Source organism: Aulonocara stuartgranti, assembly GCF_965226115.1.
Source record: "Aulonocara stuartgranti genome assembly, chromosome: 14".
Lineage (NCBI taxonomy): Eukaryota > Metazoa > Chordata > Actinopteri > Cichliformes > Cichlidae > Aulonocara > Aulonocara stuartgranti.
The window spans coordinates 29,714,393-29,738,339 of NC_138950.1; the positions used below are offsets into that span (position 1 = coordinate 29,714,393).

Genomic DNA, 23,947 nt, shown 5'->3' on the forward strand with positions numbered 1-23,947 from the left:
GAGTGAGCGCGTGTGAGTGAGCGCGAGCGCGGATACTGTCAGGTAAAGAGCTGCCGTCTCTCGGTGAGTTGCAGGCAATGCAAGGAACAGATTTACTGTAGCAATATTCCGAGATGAGATCCTTTATACAAACAGATTAACTATGTTCACATAACTTGGATCCAGCCTCGGAGTTCATCAGCGAACGTGGGCGAACAGACCGCTGGAATTAACGGGAAGCTCAGTCGTCGTCAGCTGGCCGGGGGAAAAGCCGATCATACCACCCGGCTTCCGGGGATTCAGGGGCCGCATCGGTTGACGGCAGACGTCGGTCTGTAGCTCCGGGGGGGGGGGAAGACGGGCGAATATTCACATCATCGCCGACATCCACCTCTTCGTTTCATCCACTTTCGAGATGTCGAGAAAGCTACAAAGAACAGAAGTCTGCGCTGACTGCAGTGCGCCAGGTAAGGAACAGAAAAAAAGGAAAACAGACCATGGGACTGGAACAATGCGTCGATGGGGGCGACGTGGTGGGAGAACAAGGCCGAAGTTGCTGTCATTGTCAGAGGGTCTGCAGAGCAGGAAAACGGCCAGGGCTGCAAAGCGTCGTTTAGGCCCAAAATAAACACTGGAAAAAATAGGCGTGTTGCCACAACGGGAGAATATCTCTAGCTAACAGCTGCTCAACGTTAATGTAAACCATTGAATAACTTGATAGGTATATTTATTTGACCATGGCCATATGTAAGAACGAGTAGTTTATTTGGGGCAGTTTAAGATCCCATTGTCAGCTTTATGCTGCCTTTCCACTCGAAGAGACGTTTGTTTTGATTTTCGTGACCGGGACAGACTTCCGAACACGTTAGCTTAGCTTGGCTAGCGAGCTGGCGATTTTGAGTCATTATGCAGCTGTGTGATAGAAGAATTTATGGTAGAGTGAATGTCCTAAGATATAATAATACATTTATATCGATGGACAGCGATCATATTGTTAGCACTTGCCCGTGGCTTTTGGAGTTCGTGCTTTTTATACTGCTAGCTTAGCTATGACGTTAGCTACTTTAGCTAACTTTTGCTAAACGCCAAGTTATTGCCAAGCTGATTCAGCTAAAGCGTCAGCGACCAGTCAGTAGCTTTAACAACAATTTGGCTTAAAAAATACAGTAAAGTATCAAAAACTTAATTAGAGTTTCTGTTTGTTTAACTTGATAATTTTAGAATATCTCCAGTAAAGTTAAGAAATAAAATAGTGAGAATTAATAGGAGTAAATTCAGTTTACAGTCATCCTAAGTTGGAGCACAGTTCAACATAAACCTGAAATGAGCCATACCTGTAGTTGTACCTCAAAATCATTTAAAAGCCACCTCAGTTCCATTAATCTAGTACAACACAAAGTTGTTGTTGTTGTTTTTAAAGGAAAAGGGACATAATTTCTAGCTTCACCTGCCTTAGCTTTCATCCATACTGTTCAGGGCGTAGTGATTTCCACTACAATGGCCATCCATAATTCTAGCTTAGTTTCCAACCCACTTCTCCTTTGGCCCCATCTGTGTTTGTTAAAATCTGAGTTAGAGACAATGTCAATAAGACCCTTCGTATGTAGCCCCAAATGCACGTGCTGTTTCAGTTCGATCCCCTTGATCATTGGTGATCTTGTGTGCCTTGCTTGCGTTCATTCATGTATACATGTGCAGCAGCTGCTCTTATGACAGCTGCGACCCCTGATAACTCTTAACTGTCTAATAGGGCTGGGTATCGTCACTGATTTCTAGAATCGATTCAATTCCGATTCACAAGGTCCCAAATCGATTCGATCCACGATTCGATTTAATTTGATTCGATTCGATTCGATTTAAATCTGGGAAATTTTGACAGTCAGAAGTATAATTCAGATCAGAACATTTACATATTTTTGTATCTATAAAAAGGAAGCTGACACTCGCAAGACTTTATCCAAGGTGTGAGCATCACAGCAGATGCCTTTGTGTCAAAGTAGCTGAGGATAAAACACAGAAAAACATGAAGGTGATTTTCCTGGCCTGGGATTTTATAAAAATATTCTGCAGTACATCAAAAACGAAAGAAAACCATTAATTAATGAACATTACCTCTGACGTTACAGCGGTTTTATTAGACACACGGCTAAGCATTTTGCATTTTGAATAATATTAAAAAGTTTAAATTTGTTCAGTATTGAACAGCAGAAATGAGGTTTTCTTTTCGGAAGAATGTAAAAGGGAAAAAAACAGCGGCCGACAGCCTGTAAACAACAGTAGACTTGTGCGTAACAAGCAAGCGAATAATGAAGAAAGCGAAACTGTTCGAGAGAGGTAGAGAGGGGGAGGGAGAGAGAGAGAGCTGCGCATCGCAATGGAAGCAAAACAGTAAAAGAATTCATGACGATGTTTATGTGAAGCGTTTGGATCTTCTTTTGCTGCTGGTTCGGTCAATATTGTTTGGAGAGAGATCAAACTAACAGCTTTAGAATCAGCGCATAAAGGGCGTGAACACAAAGCGCGGACCCGGATCAGTGAGCTGTCGGCTTTCAGCCCCGACTGTGAGAAAGGCGACATCTAACTGATTCTGATCTGCGGGTCGCGCTGTGTGTTTAAGTCTATGTGCAGAATCCCTGTACCTGCTCTCATTTACTGTTTGGTGGTTCTTGAAATTTTGTGAGATGTCACCAGAGATTCTGGCATTTCGGACAAAATAAATTTATATTAAAAAATCGATTCAGGATTTTAATGAATCGATTTTACGTTATCCAAGCCAGAATCGATTTTAATCGATGAATCGATTATAAAAACCCACCCCTATGTCTAAATGCTGCAGTCCAGCCTTGCATTGTACACCTTGCTATTATTACTTACTAACATGCTTCAGCACCTATTTTCCTTTTCTGGTTCCCCTTGAGTTACTTTTTACATACTGATGAAACCCCAGCTGAACTCCTTTCGTTGATACTATATTAACTTGCAGAATAATTAAATGCACATTATCTGTGACATATTAGTTATATTTTAAAGCTTTAGTTTATTTACTAGACAAAATAAGGCATTCACAATGGTAGATGGCTTGTTCGCGTACCTGTTACTAGCCGTGCATTTCTTCTACAACCATCATCTCTCTGCATGCAGCCCCTCCTTGCGACTTACGCACACATGCACGCAGTGCTTTCTGCAAAATGCTGACCTAGCCCCTGGTGACAGGCCACCTCCCTACTACCCAGCTTTGTGTCATACTGGGGGATAACTCAATGGCATGGCTACAAAGGACGACTGATACTCCTTTTCGTAGCCAAGCTTCAGGAGTCTTTAATGTCACACCATGGCAATCTGCACAGTTTACGGGCAACAATGAATCACATCGTCACTATAGTAAACTCTTTATTTCGCACAGATGCATTTGTTTAGGAAACTGAAACTCTTGTGCAACTATTCACAGAAGAGAACAGCGGGGTTGAGTCGATATGTCGTGTTGGTGTCCCTGTCAGGCTTTGCTGTTGTTGCTGTGTTTGGTTAAAATTAGAAGTAAGATGGAGTAAATCCGGCAAGCTGACACTTAGTACAATTAAACACTGTATTAATTGTGTTTATATTGTATATAAACACATATATGTGTATATATTGTGATATACACCAAACAAGCCTGAAGCTAACTCGTTAACGGCCAAAGTATGCAGATGTGTGCAACATGTTATCTCAGTGTTTAAGAGTGGAGTGTAACACAATTTTAAAAACTTGCACTCATTTGTAGCATATGTTTTTGTGCAGGGTTAGCTGACACTTATAAAAACAAATGCTATACTAGATTGATGAATTAGGCCAACTTTAGGCACCATTATGCAGCAACATGCTGCAGATTTCACCAATACAGCACTGCTAATAGTCTATCCACTTTCTAATAGCTTAATGGCATAGCCTCATATTGATTTAGCAGACCAGGCAGATAGCCTAGCCTGTGGGAGTTTTTTTTAATATTTATTACACAGATTAAGGAATTAAATTGCTGAGGCCTTTAAAGCCTACGGGGCTGCTGTTCTAAACTGAGCTATTGCTTTTTTCAAAGCCATTTTGCATTTCATATTTCTTTTTTTTCCCTCTTTTTTTCTATGGGCAAAAAGACTTAAAGCACGCCGGTTCATCTGATGATGGACTATTTTAGCTCCATTAATACCCTAAGCCCAGACAGTTTTTATCCCAGGCTGAGTGTGACCAACACACATTGTAGATATGTGTGTGCGTTTGGGCGTGAACAGTGTGCATGTAAGTGTGCAGATGCTTGTTTTGATACTGCAGACTGTGTTAGTTGTGAGGCATTCATCGCGTCAGGGTCCTGAGGGCATAAACATAACCCAGACTCAGTCTTTCAGTGTCATTGGACTGGCACTGGCCTTTGCTGCTGCCCTTCACTTCCTCACCTCATTTGCACCCATTTAGAGATATGTTTCTTCTCTTAGGTATTAAAACAGGTTTCTTTGTCAAGCCATTGTAATAAACTAGTAATATTTAGTGGTGGCAGCAAAGTACAACTTGTCTCATTCCTAGCTGTTTATGACTGTAAGGTGCAAGCTAACGTGTATATTTGTAAAAATGCTATTTATAACTGTTTCTTATCAGACTTGCACAGTTCTTCACAGGAATATCTAAAATTGATTGCAATCAGAGCCTGACCAAGCAAACTGATATTATAAGCCAGTATTAACTATTTGCTCATCGGCTTTAGCGTTTATAACAGATGATAAATGAGAATAAAAAAGTAAAAGATAAAAGGGAGAAACACCCTTCAACTGTGTTTTGAGTGTTTCATAGTTTGTCAACCAGAGGGCAGTCTGCAACACCAGCTGATCTGGGCAAAGTCGGGGAGAGCGTTAATGAGTAAATACATACATGCACATAATGAATGTTAGGGAAATCACTTTAATATGTAATATGCCTAAAAGAAAAAAAAAAGACTATCTGATATATGGAAATGTCGAATCATCTGTCCATCAAATTTAGGATCACGGAGGGGCTGGAGCCTATCCCATGGTCATAGGGAAAAAGGCGAGGTACAGCCAGCTTGGACAGGTCGCCAGCTGGTCGCAGGGCTAACATATAGAGACAGATAACCATTTGCACCTATAGGCAATGGGGAGAACATACAAACTAAACAGAAAGGCTCCGGCCAGATGGGCTAATTTGAGTCTCAGACCTTCTTGCTATGAGGCAACAGTGTTAACCATGTAGCTGTGTCCACATAGTTGTGCTTTCACATGATTCATTTCTGCATTATTTAAGTCAGTTTTCAGAGTTAATATTTAAAAATGTCTAGTTCTTGTCTTTTCAATAACCCAGTTTTTATTCAAAATTCTCTCAGTTATAAAAGCCCTTTGATTTATTACTGACATATACATCCTGCTTTACTCTTAATGTGCATAATACAAACCAGGTGCTCATTCAGCTGAGAAATGTATAAAACTTAGAAACTTAATTGGAATATCTTTGACAGGATCACTGTCTGGTACTCATCTTTATTTTATCCATCATGTGGTTTTGCTCAGAAGCAGATAAAAAGACCTATAAAAAAAGACGCACATATGTTTGACTTGATATTGACTGAAGCCCAAAAGAGTAGCAGTGTAGGTAGACTGCATCTCTTCCTTGGGAAAAATGGCATTATAGTTGTGTAGTAAACTGTAATTTGGACCACCCACGTCATAAATCGTGGATATTTATGAGTATGTTCGTGTGGCCTGGATGGAAAGCACTTAATATTTTTAAAAATCTCCAAAATCTAATTATCAGTCACAGTGTGCTTATGAAAATCCTAATGCTTTCTGTGTATTTCTGTCTGTCAGACCCGGGCTGGACCAGTATCAACCGAGGGGTCCTGATTTGTGATGAATGCTGTTCGGTCCACCGCAGTTTAGGCCGCCACATCTCCATAGTCAAGCACCTGAGGCACAGCGGATGGCCTCCCTCCCTACTGCAGGTAAGTCTGAGAAATGAAGAGCGAAGGAATGAGAAACGGGGAAGGGCTTGTGAGACAAACGCAGTACCCAGAATAGTGCCACCGAAAGAAGAGCTACTGCAGAAATCTTAGTCAGCTCAGAAGATGCAAATCCACAGTACTGCAGTTTGTGTTTATTTTTTATTTGATCATCTAGTTTAACTTTGATCTGTGAGTCTGTCTGTACTCTTGTTGTATATCTGTGTTCGTCTCAGTATGGCCTTAATGCAGGTTTAGGTGCTTAGTGCTGCTTCAGCTTCATCCTGTAATTAAGGAGGCATGAGGAGTGTGGGAGTTTTTGGCTTTATTGGTTTTATAACCAGTTTTGATTCCAGTGTAGAGCACAAATGTGTATCAGGGTTGTTCTGCAGCTTTACTGAAGATAATTTAGATTTATTTCGTAACACATTATATGTGTTAGATAATAGTTACAGAAATCACTGTGACTGTGAGCTATATGATACTGAATTATGAAAATAAGCTGTTAAACTAATTTCTTCCAATATTTTCTGGCCAGTCCAGAAATTATGTTTCAGTGATGCACTGGAGTCATAACACTGATGTAATTTTAAAACATATAGAACTGCATTAGCATCAGTAGACCCCAGGAAGTCTTCTACTTTCTGAATGTGACTTTTGCATGTTGTAGAAAAGCATCGTTTTCATGAAACATTTGCTAATGTTAGTAAATGTGATGGTCTTGTGACCTAAAGAAATACACACACACACACACACACACACACACAGACACACACACACACACACACGCACACACGCACACACACACACAATCAATGTATGGTGGTTCCGGCCCTGTGCACCTCTAAGGGTATTTGCACACGTGCGGTTTTTGATCCGTTTAAGTCAAACTTGGTTCATTTTCCTTTTTGGTGTGGTTCATGTGTGCAGGTGCAAACACTGTAATCACACTCAGGTGCAGACCACAACGACTGCACCGAGAACCTTTGGAGGGGTTTATGGTGTGAATGTGATCCCACCTAGATCCAAACCAATTAGCAAGTTTGAGCTAAAAACATCCAGCAGCCACACAGGGTTAGGGGTTAGAATCTGATAGATCTGCAAATGCTAATGAAAGTAAATTCTGTTATAGTCCAGAACACAGCGCCTTCTTCCAGACACATCTGGCTAGTAAGCAGACTGAACATTGTCACGTGGTTTGTAGTGACACATTCTGGTTCACTTGGAGTTCACTTGGATTTTTCTCTGCGTGAAAACAAACCAAAGCACGGGGGAACGGCTACAAGTTTACCGACTCATTAACTGATTTGAACCAGAGTACGAATCAGATGTGAAAACGCCCTAACAGCAGGTTGTCTGTGGATGAACGGGTGACAGAGTCATGGGCAGCGGAGGCTCACTGGAGAGTGAAGGTTGGACTATGTGGTCTGATTCTACAAACATTCTACTATAGCTCACGTTGCTGAAAAGGTTACTGCTGTCAGAATACACAGAGCATCACAGTAGGGCCTCAGCTGTAGACCAGACAGTGCGCCCATGCTGACCCCAATCAGCTGCTGAAAGCACTAACAGTAGGCACATGAGGATCAGTACTGGACCACAGAGCAATGAAAGAAGGTGGCCTGGTCTGATGAATCATTTCTGCACCGCGCAGCTTGCAGGACTTCAATGTTTAAACTTAAAGGTTTCTTTGCAATCTGTTGCTAACATCTTGGTACCAGATACCACAGCACACAGGGTCCAGTGGAGTCCGTGCCTGGATGGGTCAGGGCTGTTTTGACAGCAAAAGGGGGACCAACACAATATTAGGCAGGTGGTCATAATGAGCTGATCGCCTGGTTGTTGTACAGAAAAAGCTTCTAGATTGATAATCCATTTCTCAAATTGTAGAGGTACTTTATCTTCATAAGAAACTGCCTTCCCATGATTGGGCGCACAGTCGTAGCATCTTCAGTAGACAGCGTCTCCAAGCAGAGAATATTGCTTTTTCTTTTTTTCAGGATATTGAAACCTAATTTTCTGTGATTAACAGTCAGTTTAGCCAGAGGATAACACATTTTTCTTCCGTGTGACAAACTCCAAACACACTGCTTTACACTGACTTTAATAAAACATGCTCATGACAGCAAACCATCACTGAGTCACTTCTGTGTGTGTGTGTGTGTGTGTGTGTGTACGCGTTTGTGTTTCAGATGGTTCAGACCTTGGCCAGTAACGGGGCCAACTCCATATGGGAACACAGTCTCCTGGACCCGGCTCAGGTGCAGAGTGGCCGCAGGAAACCGAACCCCCAGGACAAAGTCCAGTAAGTATGCTCTGCACGGGCTCAAAATCCACATTAGGACACAGAGAAATTATTGTCCCTTTGTAAGCATAATTTTTCTCTCTCTCTCTTTTTTTTTGACTGGTGAAGAACAATTGCAACTAGTATTTGTTTCTAAGTACATTAGTGCATTGTGGGCTGAAATATGGCTTTGGGAGAGTCATGAGATCGGGACCCGCAGGAAAAATATTTGCTCATTTCTTTTTCACCGGAAAATGGAGGTTTAGTGTGAACTGCCTCTTAAAAACCTCTGCAGTGTTCATCAGATTTATTTCTTTATCCATTTATGTAAAGCAAACTGGGAAACTAGGCATAACCCATCAGTTCGGTTCACTGTAGAGATTATTTATTACTGCTGGGGGGCTGTTTGTCTATTATTACAGCACTTTCTGTGTCTGTACCTCACAGAGAAAGGCGCCTGATCTTTCTATTTGATGAGAGTGAGGGGGTGAGAGAGAAAAATGAAGTCAAATCAAAATGACCTTACCTCTAGTGGGGCTTCAAATCCCTCGGTGGGGCGCCATATGCACTTGCAGTCATGATGCTAAAACGCATTTTCCTGTATAATAGGGTTTATTGGATGAATTGCAGTTCCACATATTTTGTCCTCGAGTGTTCTTGTTTACCTTTGAGGCCTGGGCTTTTGGTAACCATCTCAACTTCCCCTCCTGTGCAGTCCCACCAAGTCAGAGTTCATCAGAGCCAAATACCAGATGCTCGCATTCGTGCACAAGCTGCCCTGTCGTGATGACGACGGCGTCACCACTAAAGATCTCAGTAAGGTAAGAAAACGTAAACACAGCTGCTGACTTGAATACGTGCGACACTTGTTTTTTCTTGATAAACAATTAGAGAATAATTTAACTCGACTTGTCATCTGTAGACCTATAAGCATGCTTTCTTTTATCCGCTAAGTGAAGGATTCTGCACTTGTTTGGATGATAACAGAAAACCAGTATTGTCTTTAATCTGCGCTCTAATGTTACTCTGTACTGAGCTGATGGGTAGGATGTTATGAGTTCAGGTTAATTAGCCTATACTGACACAGCTATACTGTGGAACAGCAAGTCTAAGCACAAAGGTTGTTTCCTTTATGAATGTCAGTAGCAGACGTTGCACATAAGCATGCACTCAGGCAAACACACACAGATGCTCTTTTACTTATTACCCCCCCCCCCCAACCCAGCAGGGAGTGATCTGAATGACACAGCAGGATGCAACAATCATCTCTAGCGCTGTGCTGCCTCTATGGGCTAATAAGGGAATTCAGTTTGTTTCCTTCTCTCTGTGATGTTTAATCTTTCCGCCCTGACTCCCCCCGTTTCTCTCTCTCCTCTCTACCTGTCTGTTTCTCCCTCTCTATTAGCAACTTCATTCAAGCGTACGGACGGGGAGTTTAGAGACGTGTCTTCGGCTCCTGTCCCTCGGCGCTCAGGCCAACTTTTTCCACCCGGTCAGGACAAAATAAATCTACCACTGACTCACATTTTGTCTTGTGCTGTTAACTTACTCTCTTTATGCCAGGCGTCTCTGTTTGTGACTGTGTTTCTGTGTGTGTCCCACAGGAGAAAGGCACTACCCCACTTCATGTGGCAGCCAAGGCAGGGCAGATCTTGCAGGCTGAGCTGCTCGTGGTGTATGGTGCAGACCCTGGATCGCCTGACATTAACGGACGCACACCTATGGACTATGCTAGGTACAGGAATTTGAAAGCACAATTCAGTAAATGCAAAACCTGCATTTAGACCCTGTTCAGCTCTGGAATTGAGTCATCTAATGGTAAACACAACACAAGTAGAATCATTTCATGTGCGCGTGTGTGTTCCAGGCAGGCGGGCCATATAGAGCTAGCAGAGCGTCTGGTAGAGTGTCAGTATGAGCTGACGGACAGGTTAGCCTTCTACCTGTGCGGTCGGCGTCCAGGTAACCTAATGCACCAGTTTTTCTTGTTTTTGTTCTCCTCTTCACATGCCTTTAAGCACAGCAGTTAACCTCAGTAACGTACTGTGGTAGATTTTTGTTACTTGGTTGTTACGTTTTTCTCTTCTCTCCCAGATCACAAGAATGGCCACTATATCATTCCTCAAATGGCAGACAGGTATGGACCAAATGATCATTTTTATTGTCTTAAGTTGATTATGAACAGCTGCAAGTCTGTTGTCGTTTAATTGCCTGAAAACAAATATCTACATGATTAAACTTGCAGCTGCCAAACTTGCCTTACTTCTGTGACTGCTTAATTTCTCTGTCTGACATGTATGTATTGATATAATTTAGTGTTCTGACCACAGGGTGGCACCAAAGCCCCCACAAAGGAGTTAGGTAAAGGAAGTCTTTATTAAGCTGTCTGTTCACTGTGAATTTGGTGAGGTAGATACTTGAAGCGCGCTTGGTTAAGTAATGCTGAACTGCAGCGTGGATTTGAAAGACACACGAGTGCTCAGGCCGTGACACATCGAGTTCAGCATTTCTTAGCACGGCTTCTTTCACTTGTTTGATGGGCGCTGGGTTTTCTCAGCTACAGTTCAGAGATGTGTTGCACCTCCAGATCTGTTCGTTACTGAAATGGGTCTTACTTCTGTGCTGTCATCTTAACTCCACTTGCATCTGTTCTGTTTCTGGTGAATGGTTCCTCTTGTTAACAACAATTAAAGCTGTTTTCATGTGGCTTTTCTTCCCCTTCTTTCTGTCTGTTTCTCTTGTTTTTCTCACTTCTGTTCTCCATTTCGCTGTGCTTGGTGGAGTCAGAGCTCGTCCTAAGTGCCCGACACAGAGGTATCTTTACTTTCCTTGTTCTTTTTTCCCCCAGAATCTCTTTCTCCCCATCGGTCCCCTCTCTGTATACTTCCATCTCTCATGTATCCCACAATGCATCCAGCTTTTCTTGAGTGGCATTGAACAGTTGTTTATAGATTATAAAGCTGTAAAGATTTAAACAGATGTAAACAATCAAGAAGTCTTGTAACGGAAAGACTGTCGAGTGTTTGAATCACACCCAGGCTTTTTCGCATATTCAAAGTTTACTTCCGCGTGTATCCTTAGTGACATCTTTGGCCATAGCGAGAGCATATTTAAAGAGTTTCAGATCAGTCTTTAAAGCTTCGAATCTCTGTAATCTCACTGTGTCACAAACTTGACACCCTTACAGCATAATATGTGAAAGCCAACTCACATTTATATTGCTGTTGTTACCTGACCAGCAGTCACCAGTAGAACAAGTTGTCCCGCCTTCCCTCCTCATTCTAGAAAAAACTCCCTTTCCACCTCCACCCCTCTCACTTTTTTTCTTCCATCTCATATCTCCCTCCCCTGTCCCCTTCCTCCCTGCGACTTTATTCCACTGTATATTTACGATGCCTTTTTGATTGTCATCTTCTGTGTTTTTGTTCTAGTCTGGACCTCTCAGAACTGGCCAAGGCTGCCAAGAAGAAGCTCCAAGCGGTGAGTTGAATTTACATAGCTTATGGTTATAATGTCAAAAGCAACAGGCTGTTGTGTTTTGGGGGGATTTGTTTTTTTTTTTAAACAGGTTCTTGAAAGTAAAAAAATAAAAAAATAAAAAATACAAGAAAAGAGTTTTTGTTGGGTGAAAAGAAAAGTTGTTGTCACAAACAGATTTTCTGCTCATAGCTGTTTGTTCTCTCCATGTCAATCTGAGAGATTGTTATTAAATTCATTTTATTTCATCTGCTCTCTCTGGTTTGTCACGCTGATGCTTATTGTTCAGCACGTGCTGTATCTATATAGACATGTAGAATAAGACCCGCTAATGTCAATTTGTGTGCGCATGTGTGGCAGCTCAACAATCGGCTGTTTGAGGAGCTAGCAATGGACGTCTATGACGAGGTGGATCGCAGAGAAAATGATGCAGGTGAGCCTTATCGCTTCCTTTATACCCTCTACGACTGTCTGCCTGGGCCTGTGCGTTTGGGCTTTTTCCCCTTTGTGGACCAATTGATGTTGAAACAAACTAGAAAAATGTAAAAACTTTTGAGGAAAAGTTATGGGAGTGAAGCTGATATAAAGATAAGAAGCGCCAAAGAAAGAGGAAGTGAAATGAAGGACAGGGCGACGAGAGAAGGGAAAAACTGCTAAAGAGGAAGGCCAAAATGTTTTGAGTGAAAGAGGGGGAGGAGAATGGAGCGAGGAAGTGCCTCGCAAATTCTTGAGTCTCTCTCCTCCTCTTCGCTCTTTCTCTTTTTTCCTTCTCTTCTCTCCCTTTCCTTCAGTATGGGCAAAAGTCAGAGCGCGCTTTCTGACTGAAGCACACAGGTAAGTAGCAGGGATAGACTTGTAGACACACCACCAACAGCACACACAAAACTGCACTGTAAGAGATTCGCTGTACTTTGTTTATATCTCTGTGGATGTGTGGGTGGATGGGCTGCGTGTGGTTGGATGTGGGCGACCTTGTTGTTTGAACGCGCACTCACAGATTTATTTTCTGCTTTACGTTTTTGTCTCCAGTGTGGCTTACGACCCAGAACCACAGCACTCTGGTAACAGAACGCAGCGCAGTCCCTTTCCTACCAGTCAACCCTGAATACTCTGCAACGCGCAACCAGGTAAACACGCACATACTTGTATACGTTTGTAATGACTGATTTAAAGGAACAGATAGGGGGGGAAGGAAAAAAAGACAAAATGGAGATTTCTTATTTCTTAGATAGGCAGTTTATGTGTTTGTTGGGGGGGGGACAGAGAAAGGAGTGTGAAATTAGCAGCGGCTGTTCCTCAGATGTGAGAGTGTAATCTTTCTGCACTCTCTCTTTATCTCTCTAGCTCTCCCTGTGAGGTAGAGAGCGAAATCTCAAGTCCACTTACAAAGTTTATAGTCATCTGAATGGCTCATTTTTGGTGTAAACACTCAAACCCAAGTGTACACACACACATACAAACAACTCCCACATGGCCACGTTTGCTTTCACGTGATTGGGCAGTTCACTGTGGTCAGAGGCTCCTATTTATGGTTGAAAACAGAAGAAATCACATCTTTAGAGTCGAACTTCTGTGAATGGTTTTACACTTTGGTAGGAGCTGACCTTCTTGTGCTCTTATGCAGATGCCTGGACGCTAACCTAATTGTAGAGTTTATGTTCCTTTGCACATGTTGTGTTGCTGTGTGTGTTGAGAGTATGACTGTGTTTTTCCACAGCACATGGTAACTGACCACAGCAGTCACACAGGCACTGAACCACTGACTATGGGCCCCATTGTATTTGTCTCATACTCAGCTCATGATTTTAAAAAACAAAAATGCGGAACTGAATTTCAGGCTTTGATGCCAGTGTTTGTGTGCGCATGTGTTTGTGTAACTCCCGGCTTGTTCTTTTCTCAGGGCCGCCAGAAGCTCGCCCGTTTCAACGCCCGGGAGTTTGCTACCCTCATCATCGACATCTTGAGTGACGCCAAAAGGAGACAGCAGGGAAAAGGTCTTAGCCCTACTGGTGAGACTGGGAGGGAGGGCTAGACTTTAAACTTTGAAGGCAGTGCCATCTAACCTGATTAATATGCACGATGCATAGATATCCATTTATTGATTTATACCAGTGTGCAAAAGTCTGCAAAGCATAAAACCTTAAAACTTTTAAAATCACCTGTGTCGCAGCAGCAGCACAGTTATAAGAGAATCATTCCTGCGTGACAGTTTATTCTTACATGAAACGGTCAAGTACGACACACAACTGTGTTATTACTTTAAGCACTCCCAGGAGAAAGATCACGTTTGAGAGAAGAGCGAGTGCTAATATTACGTGAAAGAAAACTGTAAATGGGCAGATTTTTCTTCTCCTTGTTATCAGACCCGCTGGACCTGGGCATCGATGATGACCAGCACGACTACGACAGTGTAGCTTCTGACGAGGACACAGACAGCGAGCTCACCACCCAGAACAACAACAACACGCAACGTAGCAACCGTGCAAAGGTATACAGCGTGACACACTTTTTTTTTTCTCTAAATAGCTACCCTTTACCCCACATTTCTGTGGCTTTCATACTTGTTAATCACCATTTTGATGTGTTTCCTTTCCCTCTATCCCTGAATTTCATTCAGTCATATTAGTAAGCAAAGCTTTTCCACAGTTTAGTGGCTTGAATGACTGCTTCTCCCAACATGCTTTGCGGAAAGTGGCCATACTCATGGCTGCCACATAGCTCCTGAGTGACATCATCAGCTATTCTGGGTCCCTGTCAGACAAGGCATTGTTCATGCACAGAGAGAGCGTGTGTAATGGGAGGGAAAAGAGAAGGAGACAGATTTAAGAAACAAAAGGAAGGAAAAATCATGTGGGAGGGGTAGAAGTGAAGCTAAACCAGTAACAAGCTTCTTTTCATGCTCAGGGTAAAACCCCGCCAAGCTGGAGGATCTACTCGCCTTTAAATCCAAGGAAATATATGGATTTGTTGTTTTACGGTGCTCACAGCATCGAAGAATTGTGTGTTCTAGTATGAAGCAGGGGGTAATAGAAGTAGTGGTGAATGAAGCACAAGCAGAAGGCTATAAAGTGTAGTTTATGAAAGGTGTATTTATTGGTTTAATTCCAGGGAGTGGTAGAGGGCTGAATCTGAGCAGGCTGTGGGGTGGCAGGAAGTGAGTGGGAATATTGAGAGCAAGAACTAAAGGTCTAGTGTGTGTGTGTGTGTGTGTGTGTGTGTGTGCGTGTGTGTGTGTGTGTGTGTGTGTGTGTGTGTGTGTGTGTGAGATCCTACCTTCAAGTTAGGCCTCTTCTTGCCTCAAAGCCACGGCTGTTTTTTTGTTTTTTTTTCCACAGCTTAAAAAAATGTATAAATTACAACCACATTTAGAACCTTGTTAATGCATGAATTTCACTAAATACAGAATGTATTGAAGGAGTTCAGTCACAACCCCTCCCCAAATCTTTCGACCCGTTTGACCTCCTGCCTTATATGTTCCTATCGATCCAGAGTATGGACTCCTCAGACTTGTCAGATGGTCCCATCACCCTGCAGGAGTATCTGGAGGTGAAGAAGGCTTTGGCCTCCTCAGAAGCTAAGGTGCAGCAGCTGATGAAGGTTAACAACAACCTGAGCGAGGAGCTCCGGCGGCTCCAGAAGGAGGTAGGAGGAGTGCAGGTGGAACGAGAGGATTAGCAGTGACCATTCAGACTAATAAAGGGTTTGCTGCGTGGCTTCTTAGAAAGAGAATACAAAATGAATAGAAGTTGGAATAAAAGATGTGCTTGGTAATGATGACTAGAAGACACGAGGCAGATTGGTAAAAGAGATGGGGCAGTTGATTCAGACAGAAAGAGGGTATAATGATGGAGAGACAGTTGAATAAATTAATATCTTTGCAAGATGATTTTTCCCCGTCAGGGTGTTATTTACTTTTGATGGAGCTCATGTGCTGTTCATTGTTGCATCTTTTTTTTCCCCCGTGAGTCATTGTCATTTCCCTAATATGTTCATTAGCGACTGGCTTAAGTGATTCATTTATGTGTTCATCTTCTCATGTCACTGAGGATTTAATGAAGATTTGAAACAAACATAGAAAAAAACACACTGCAAATAACAAATGTGTCAGATTAGGGCGCTAGGCAACAGTACCTCAGGGCAGATGATCCTACAGTTTCCCCTCATTGACCCCTTGAACACAAACACTGTATTTTCAGGTATGTACTGTAGCCCTCCACCCCTTCCCTAAGACCCAGTCCCAGCTTATTGTAGTGTAATACCATGTGTTGCATCCCCCCCCCTCAATACTGACTTAATATGTGAAGCCCAATATGAGCCTGAATATGGATGCTTGTTTTTGACCGTTCAGTTGACCCCCCCCAATTCCCTTCAACCTTCCCATGTTCCTCCCTCCATCCCTCCCTCCATTGTCTCATCCCTCCCTGCTGCCTTCCTCCTCTCCTTTAGATCACCCGGATGCAGACAGAGAACAGTGCGCTACGGAGGGGCCAGCAGGCTGGGGGAGCAGCTGGCCATGGGGTAGGGGGACCTGGTGGAGGTGGGGGAACAGGAGGCCACTGGGCAGTGGGTGGGATGCGAGGTGGAGTGGGTGGATTTGGGCCAGGAGGGGACCCACCGGTGCTTTCGGTGCCCTCCTCGGCCACCCCCCACTCCCACCCTCACCGGAGGGAACGCCAGGCCTTCTCAATGTACGAGCCAGGGGCGGCCCCCGGCCCCACGGCCCACGGTCCCCCAGTCCTGGACTCCCTAGTGCCCCGCCTGCAGCCCCTCAACACAGCCAGCGTAAGTTAGAACGGCCCTGTCCCCTTTCCACTCACCACCTTCGCCTCGGTGGCTCTGATTGCCTGTCTTTGGCCTGATTAAATAGGTGATGGTCTGATCCTGATCTTTACATTTCCCCCCCTCTTCTTTCCCCTTGCATCTCAGTTCTCAGTCCTTCTCTTTCAAAAGATCCAGTTGTGCACGAACCCATTTTTAAGGGAAGTTTTGTAATGGTTCAAAAAGATTTGTTATATTGAGCTTTAAAACTGCATAAATGATGGAGTGCATACGTGTGACCTGAAGGAGAAAGATGGGAAAGAAAAACAACAAAAAAGGACTGTTTCCTCTGTTCTGCTGCCTGGCAAAAGCCTCTGATACACCGCTGCATAGCCTGCTCTGCACACTTTGACCTTTTCAAACCCCTTTGACGTCTTTGCTGCTGGACAGTTGCTTAATCTGGAAATGCTGGGATCACACACACAGATGCACAGAAGTTCATTTTTGTTTCACCGCCACTTTAAAGAAAAGATATAATAAAATTTAAAAAAAAGTTTCTCATATTGCAGACAACCAGGTGAGCAGTTCAGCAGCATTTAGTTTACAGCACGTTAATAGAGCTACAGAATGCAGACACATCTCACCGCCGCACCAAGTTGGTGACTGTTTCTTCACACAGAGATTTACCTGTTTGTCTGTTTTCTGTCTGTCTGTTTCTTCACCTGTCCGTTCTTTGCTCACTGCAGTGCAGCCGTGCATCCTCTGGATGTAAGCATTCTGTCTGTCATTGCATTGTTTGCCATTTCGTCTTTGAGTTTGTAGTATTATCTCACAGTATGTAATTATGCATTTTGTTTTTCAGAGATCAACATTAGTATTGAGTGTGGGTAGTCTCTTTTTAGATGCTGTGTGCCGTGTGTAAGTCAAGCAGAAGAAGCTAGATTAGTTGACAGTATGTTTGCTTCCTGTTAGATAAGCAGCGAGGCATGTAGTGTAGAAAAAGATGATGGGCCGTTGAGTTGTTCAGTGCTGCTCTCACTGACTCGTTTGCCTTGTTTTCCTGCTGTTTATTTAAAAAGAAAACTTCTTCTCTATGTCCCCACGCTTCTTTTCCCCCCTGCTCATTTCATCATCTGTCTCTTTCTGCTAATATTTCAATTTCTTTTTAATCTTCTTTCTGGCCTCACCCATGCTCCTCCATCTCTCTCTCATCCTCTCTCTATCCTTGTGTTCCCTTTGTCTTCCCAGGTAAGGAAGGGCGGCTCAGGGAGTCCATATCTGTCTGGATCTGCAGAGATGGGTAGATACATGGTGAGCTGCTGCTGTTTTGGCTCTTCATTTCTTTTTATGATCCTCCACTTAATGCATTCAGAAAGTTGAGATTATTGGCTTACATTGTTTTATCCAAACCAGCGTCTCATGGGTCTGTTGCTGTTGGCCCTAATCCTGAGATTCAATCACAGAATATCCCTCATCCCATTAGAATTACCCACATACTAAATGTAGTGTAATATCTGTCCCATTTAATGGACATCAGTGGAAACCATCTCAATTACATGGAAACAAATGAAAATTAGAATTTTGATTGAAGAGGTATACTTACAGGACATGATGTGTGGTGATTATTTAGTTCCTGCTGTGTTTTTCTTCCAGGTCCCTAAACCAGAGAAGCACGGCAGTGGCACCGACAGCGACTACGACAACACACAACTGTACGACGCCTCAGTAAGGTCAGTGTTTGAATGTAAATCTGAAAAATGTCCTAGCTTTCTAAAACCAACTTTTCTACTTTTCTAATGATCTTATTTTTTAAATGGATTCACAGAAACTGTTTTCAATTACTTATAACACAAATGTGGAGGTAGCAGTTTTTAGTAAGAAACGAGGGGCACAAGCTGTTGACATAATGCCACATAAGGACTGTAAATGCTCATCCATGACCGTCACCTACTGTCCTCGATCTGAGGTTTTAATTGTTGCGCGGGTAATGCGTTTCCCTATCCAGTATGGGCCGCAGCAGTGAAGAGGAAGGCCGTGGGGAGCCTGAGGAGGGTGGGGAGGGGGGTGAGCCAGACCCCACCTTACCCTGCACAGAGGACGTCATACTGAAGACTGAGCAGGTGACTAAGAACATCCAGGAGCTGCTCAGGGCCGCTCAGGAGTTCAAACACGACAGGTAGGTGAAAAAATGGTGGCACAGTCCTTTTCATCTTAAAATAAAATGCATAAAAATTACAAATCTAATCGTGTCTTACAACCAGCCTGTCAGACATTGAGTTAAGCTAATGTTATGCTTATTTTTTTCTTGATTTCAATCAGAAAAAACCCTCAATATCAAATCAGATCATAGCAATTCACAATCAGTTGATGTTGACATTATGAGAGGCCGAATCACAAAGATGTGAAAGAAAGACAGGACAGAAACAAGAGTATACTCGGGGTGGAAATATAAGACCATGTATAAAAACTGTAAACGGTTTAAATAAAATCTCCCCCTGGGTCAGAAATGGTGAAAATGCACCAAAACCACCAAAAAGCTACTTTAAGTAGTCTTACTGTAAATTAGAAAAGAGCTGAGCAGCTCATAGACACAGGAGATCATGTGACTGCATGAAGTTTACACTGGTGCTGTGTCCCCTAACCTAAGTTTACCCTTCATGACTTTTCCAGGAGAATGAGCGGGGTGCACTCAAGTGCTCAGCTGCCGTCAGATTAATGCAAAGCAGCACATGTCTGATAGACATAGACAGCACCTTAATCTCCATTTTTAAATGGTAAACTCTGATGTGAATGATAGTCGACAGCTGCACAGTGAGAATGTAGTTGTTAACTCCAGCAGCAGTAGGCTGAACTGTTACGCTAGCAATATTTTCCAGCTTTTACTAGAGGAAGCCACATAAGAAATATAATCTCTTCAGAATGTTGTGGGTGCTTGTATTTGCAGTCTCATACTTACGGTCACCAGGGTTACCAAGGGCCAATGACGATAGGTGTAATAAGGAAAGAATGCAGTTATTGTAGTTTGAGGCTAATGCAGTGTTTCTCCTCAGTTTCAACTCTTTTGTTTTATTTAATTACAGCACACTAAACCTTTCTATTGATAAATATGGCTGGTGTTAAGAAATCGATTTAAATCTCGTTAAAAATTAAAGATTTGCTGTGTGACTTTTTCTTTTTTTACCCACCTTTAACGTGAGTCACTCAAACTCCCAGTTTGATAAACTTTGCTTCCTGGACACCAGCTCCCTCTTTACCACAGGAGTCGTTGCAGGAACCTCGCCTGCTCACCTGCATTAGTGCTGTTGCACAGTTCTTGACTCATTTGACTCTTCAGTTAAAGAATCACTTCTCTTTTCAGTTTTGTGCCGTGTTCTGAGAAGATCCACTCTGCTGTCACAGAGATGGCTTCACTCTTCCCCAAAGTAAGTGCCCCGTCCTTATGTTTTATTTCTCACACTGTGTCTCTCATCTACATCTACATCTTCTTTTTTCTTTTTTGATTGCTTCCATCTGTCTGCAGCGACCAGCACTGGATGCAGTCCACTGTTCTCTCCGCCTGTTGGCTTCCAGTGCCTCACGACTGCAGGTGGAGTGCCGTAAGGCGGCGCCTTCGGAGCCTGGCGCTCCTGCAGTAGACTACCAGCTTCTCACTCAGCAGGTCATCCAGTGCGCCTACGACATCGCCAAGGCTGCCAAGCAACTGGTCACAATCACCACTCGTGAGAAGAAACAGTGACCCAACAAAAGAAAGAGAGAGGATCAGTGCATGTGCGGTTTAAAGTGGGATGGGAGGGGGCTTCCGGGAGAGGGAGAAAGAGGGAGGGGCAGGGGGTGGGAGGGGAGTACGATCACACTACAAGATGAAGGGTAAGGAATTGAAGTGACGGGGGAGCAAGGCTGACATGAGGAAGAGAAAAGAGAAAGGAAGGGATTTGGATGGAAGCAAAGCAGAGGACGTTTGTATGATAGAAACACTACAGTGAATGGAAAAAAATTCCACAGGCGTGGAAGCGAAAGTAGGGAAGGACGAAAGGAAGGAGCCAACACGGGAACCACAGCCCGCAGGGACCTTAGCAGACTGTTGGAATGGGATGTGTACCATAAACTGCTCAAACTGTGACGAGCATACGTGTCATAGACTGCTTTATTTATTCTCACTTGTAACTCATCGTCCCTCCTTCTCCCGCTTCGGGAGGGAGGCAGCGTATGCTCCGAGAGAGAAGTAGATAGAACAGCCTCCACACCATCGCCGTCCCTCCGTCCTTACGAGGAATCGGGTTGTCCTTCCTCCTCTTCTTTCCTCTCTCTAAAGAAGAGGGACCCCGCACCCCCACGCTGTCCCAGGCTGGATGAGCGTCCGGTGCAGAGAAGGACCTGCAGCCCACTCAGTCTGATTCCCACACTTCCTTCCACATGGGGGTAAGCATTTACAGGAGGGGCTCCAGCTTTTTTTTTTTCTTTTTTTCTTTTTATTAAACCCATCACCTTCCCTTTCTTTTGGTGGTACACAGCATGATCTGGCATGTTTTCCTTTCTTTCCTCTCCTCTTTTTGCCTTTTGAATGTGCAGGTCTGTTTGGTCTGACAGAAATACTTTTTTTTTTTTTTTTACTGACTTACAGAAACAAAAACCCTTACACTGGAATAATTGTGATTTATTGTTGTTGTTGTTTTTCTTGCCTATTGTTTTTGCTTTGTATTGATAATTTTACTGACTGTCATTTTTTATTTTATGTATGTTTTTTTTTTTCTTGTCTCATTTAGTTGAATATGGAGACAGGTGGGAGTATGTGTTAACCTCTTACTGGGATTTAAGTCTACATGCACACAAACAAACAAACACACGAATCAGCCTGTGAAAAAAAGGTCCTCGACATTTCTCAAGCGCTCCTTTTCAAAGACAGTTGAGTTTTTATTACATTTTCCTTCATGTGATATATACATCTTATGGCTGTGGGGTGTTGAACGGTTGCCAAAGGCATGGTGTATTATGACAGGACCAGGATCTCAACTGCTCCTCCTTCATGTCCTCAGCTGTCTTTTTCCCCCCTCTCTTTCTTTGCGCTTGATTTCTCTTACTGTTCGCCTCATTACCAGAGCCAGTGGAATCATCTCAGAATCACCTTCGTAATCATTTTTTCGCAGTGCCAAGCAGAATAATAAGAACATCTGGTTTCCACATGGAGGATTAAGCCCCAGTCTTCCTCAAAAAGTGCTTATGTGGCACGGGTGCTTTACTTGGTAACTGTTGAGTGTCATTAAGCAGACACACTGGTGTGTTGGGAGTTGAGCTTTAAAAGTAGACCTGTGGAGAAAAAACAAAAGCACCAGATCTGGCAACCAGGATCACAGATATCATTCTGAGGTGCACTTGATTTAGTTTGCCAAGTATTATTATGTTGTTGTTTTTTTTGTTTGTTTTTTTTACCCTTGAGACTGTTTGACAAGCTTCTGTGGAAGCCTGCGAGCAGTTTTCTGTCACAGCCTGCTGATCTGGGCCACAGAAGTTGTCTCTTTTTAGCCATCTGCCTTTCTGCAGACAGCGTTGGGAACAAAACTCAGTGCAGTTCAACCGACTTATGTCAGTCGCGTACTGTGCCGAACAAAAATGGTCATATCTGTAAACACGTTGGGAACTTCTGGGAGGACTGTCCTCTTTTTTTTTTTCTCTCTCTCTCTCTCCCTTTTCCTTTTTTAAAGTTAAGATTCTACTCTAAAACCTTCACCAGTGCTCCCGCAGCTGGTTTCCTCAGTAACAGAGAGATTTCCTCACCTCGCTCTTTTGTGTAATCTCAGCGTTCAGTTACTCACCTGAAACACTGAAGGATCAAACTACAGTCGCATCTCAGTTTGTCTTGTATTGCTGCCTTTTTGTTTTTCCCCACAAGATGACAAATCGGCTCCAAACACCTTGAGGTAATGCCTCATCATTTCTGTCCACTTCCCCCCCCCCCCCCAATATTTTATGGTTTATATATATATTTTTTAAATCTTTTACTCTGATCACTACGTGGGATTTCAGTCCATGTCCCCTCAGTCTTTGACATAGTTGCACACATGTCTCTGCATGGGAGGGAAACTTGGACTGTGCGTTGAAAAACTCTTGAAATGTATCATTGTTTAATATTGAATGCCTTTGCACATCGTCATCATCATCTCTTGTATGACTGGCTGAGTTGCGGTGATCTCGTACTGACTGCTGATACAACAGAAATACTACCACACTTATATACACACACACACACCAACACACACAGGGGGCCAGCAAGAAAAACGTGTCCCCTTTAATCATGATTGCCCATGTTTTAGTCTAGAGCCATATATATATATATATAAAAATATATATATGAACGTATATTTTTCATGCTATATTTTATATTAAGCTGTAGTTTTTGTTTGTGAGATATTTATATATTTGTTGGCCTAAATGGGCTTCAGGCCATGACCTCTGTTCACCAAGTCCTTGCTCACCTCTTAAGTCTCGGCACCTGATGTACTTGCAGTTGTTCGAATGTTTTGAGGTTACGGTGTGGTGTTACTATGTAGTCATATAGTACATATTAACGATCCTGCTCGTATCCATGGGAAGATGGGAATGACAACGTGTCTCATTTGATCTTAGTTGCACTATTTTTCAAAACACCTGCTGGATGACGTAGGATCTGCAGTATTTACTGCACTCTCCCAAAGGTCTTAGCTCAAGTACATTGGGTGCAGGATTGGAGTTGGCATATGGAAATATGGGTGGGGGTATGGTCTGAAGCACACTTGGGCTTAACACTACAGTCATCTCAAAAGATCACGAGGAGGGGGGGGGGGGTCTTAAAAACGCACATGGCCCAGTCCTCCTCTGAGTTAGTGGACACTACATAGGGTGCCTCTAGTGTGAATGTTTAATGCTTGTGTCAGTTTTGTCACACTTTGCAGACTTTATATGCCTTCATTCTGTTCAGAATTTAGCACATAGACAACATCAGACACTCACCCTTATCGGTTGGACCAAGCCATGCACAGGTACAAACATTGACTCTTCAGCCAGACTTTAACACACACACACACACACACACACATGCACACACACATCAGATTCTCAGCCGTGACAGTGCACTGTAGCCTGTGCTGTCGCATTCCTGTGTGTCTTCACAGCTCGACAGTTTGGGAGATGGGAGAGTTATCTTTTAACAGAAGACAATTAAGAACTGTAAAGTAGGGAAAACAACGACTTAAAAAGGTCAATCGTAATGGAAACTCATAAGCTGTACATTTGTAATAAAATAATAAAACAATTTAATTGTCCAGGGTTTGCCTGCATTTCTTTTTCTTACTGCAAAAGTACATTTGAGATCATTCAGCAAAAACTTTTCACTCTGCCTTCCATTGTGCTCTGGATCATCACAGTTCAACTCACGTTCTCTTCTCCTCCTCCTTCAAAAAGACAGGATCATTTTGTTTCCCCCCCCCCACACACATCCATTA

The 23,947-nt window shown here is 43.1% G+C and overlaps 2 protein-coding genes across 7 annotated transcripts in view; one reads left to right on the top strand and one right to left on the bottom strand.

Moving 5' to 3' along the window:
* Positions 1 to 1,537, bottom strand: part of ankrd13b (ankyrin repeat domain 13B) — a 43,530-nt gene extending 41,993 nt beyond the window's left edge. The window contains exon 1 of one of the 2 annotated variants that reach the window (XM_082503789.1): positions 1,431 to 1,537. The gene's annotated coding sequence lies outside the window, so the exon portion shown is untranslated. The other variant, XM_082503790.1, reaches the window with a different exon arrangement.
* Positions 1 to 23,947, top strand: part of git1 (G protein-coupled receptor kinase interacting ArfGAP 1) — a 25,972-nt gene continuing 2,025 nt past the window's right edge. The window contains exons 1-22 of one of the 5 annotated variants that reach the window (XM_082503761.1): positions 1 to 63; positions 166 to 446; positions 5,823 to 5,956; positions 8,146 to 8,258; positions 8,953 to 9,058; positions 9,643 to 9,729; positions 9,842 to 9,972; positions 10,105 to 10,199; positions 10,332 to 10,374; positions 10,554 to 10,598; positions 11,669 to 11,717; positions 12,075 to 12,147; positions 12,744 to 12,841; positions 13,615 to 13,723; positions 14,078 to 14,202; positions 15,204 to 15,356; positions 16,161 to 16,496; positions 17,721 to 17,783; positions 18,126 to 18,202; positions 18,478 to 18,648; positions 19,831 to 19,894; positions 19,993 to 23,767. In XM_082503761.1, the coding sequence (XP_082359887.1) occupies positions 395 to 446; positions 5,823 to 5,956; positions 8,146 to 8,258; positions 8,953 to 9,058; positions 9,643 to 9,729; positions 9,842 to 9,972; positions 10,105 to 10,199; positions 10,332 to 10,374; positions 10,554 to 10,598; positions 11,669 to 11,717; positions 12,075 to 12,147; positions 12,744 to 12,841; positions 13,615 to 13,723; positions 14,078 to 14,202; positions 15,204 to 15,356; positions 16,161 to 16,496; positions 17,721 to 17,783; positions 18,126 to 18,202; positions 18,478 to 18,648; positions 19,831 to 19,894; positions 19,993 to 20,208 (2,340 nt within the window). In that variant the 5' untranslated portion in view covers positions 1 to 63; positions 166 to 394 and the 3' untranslated portion in view covers positions 20,209 to 23,767. Of the gene's footprint in view, positions 447 to 5,822; positions 5,957 to 8,145; positions 8,259 to 8,952; positions 9,059 to 9,642; positions 9,730 to 9,841; positions 9,973 to 10,104; positions 10,200 to 10,331; positions 10,375 to 10,553; positions 10,599 to 11,024; positions 11,052 to 11,668; positions 11,718 to 12,074; positions 12,148 to 12,743; positions 12,842 to 13,614; positions 13,724 to 14,077; positions 14,203 to 15,203; positions 15,357 to 16,160; positions 16,497 to 17,720; positions 17,784 to 18,125; positions 18,203 to 18,477; positions 18,649 to 19,830; positions 19,895 to 19,992; positions 23,768 to 23,947 lie in introns of those variants that run through there. The other 4 variants (XR_014270991.1, XM_082503762.1, XM_082503764.1 and 1 more) reach the window with 4 other exon arrangements.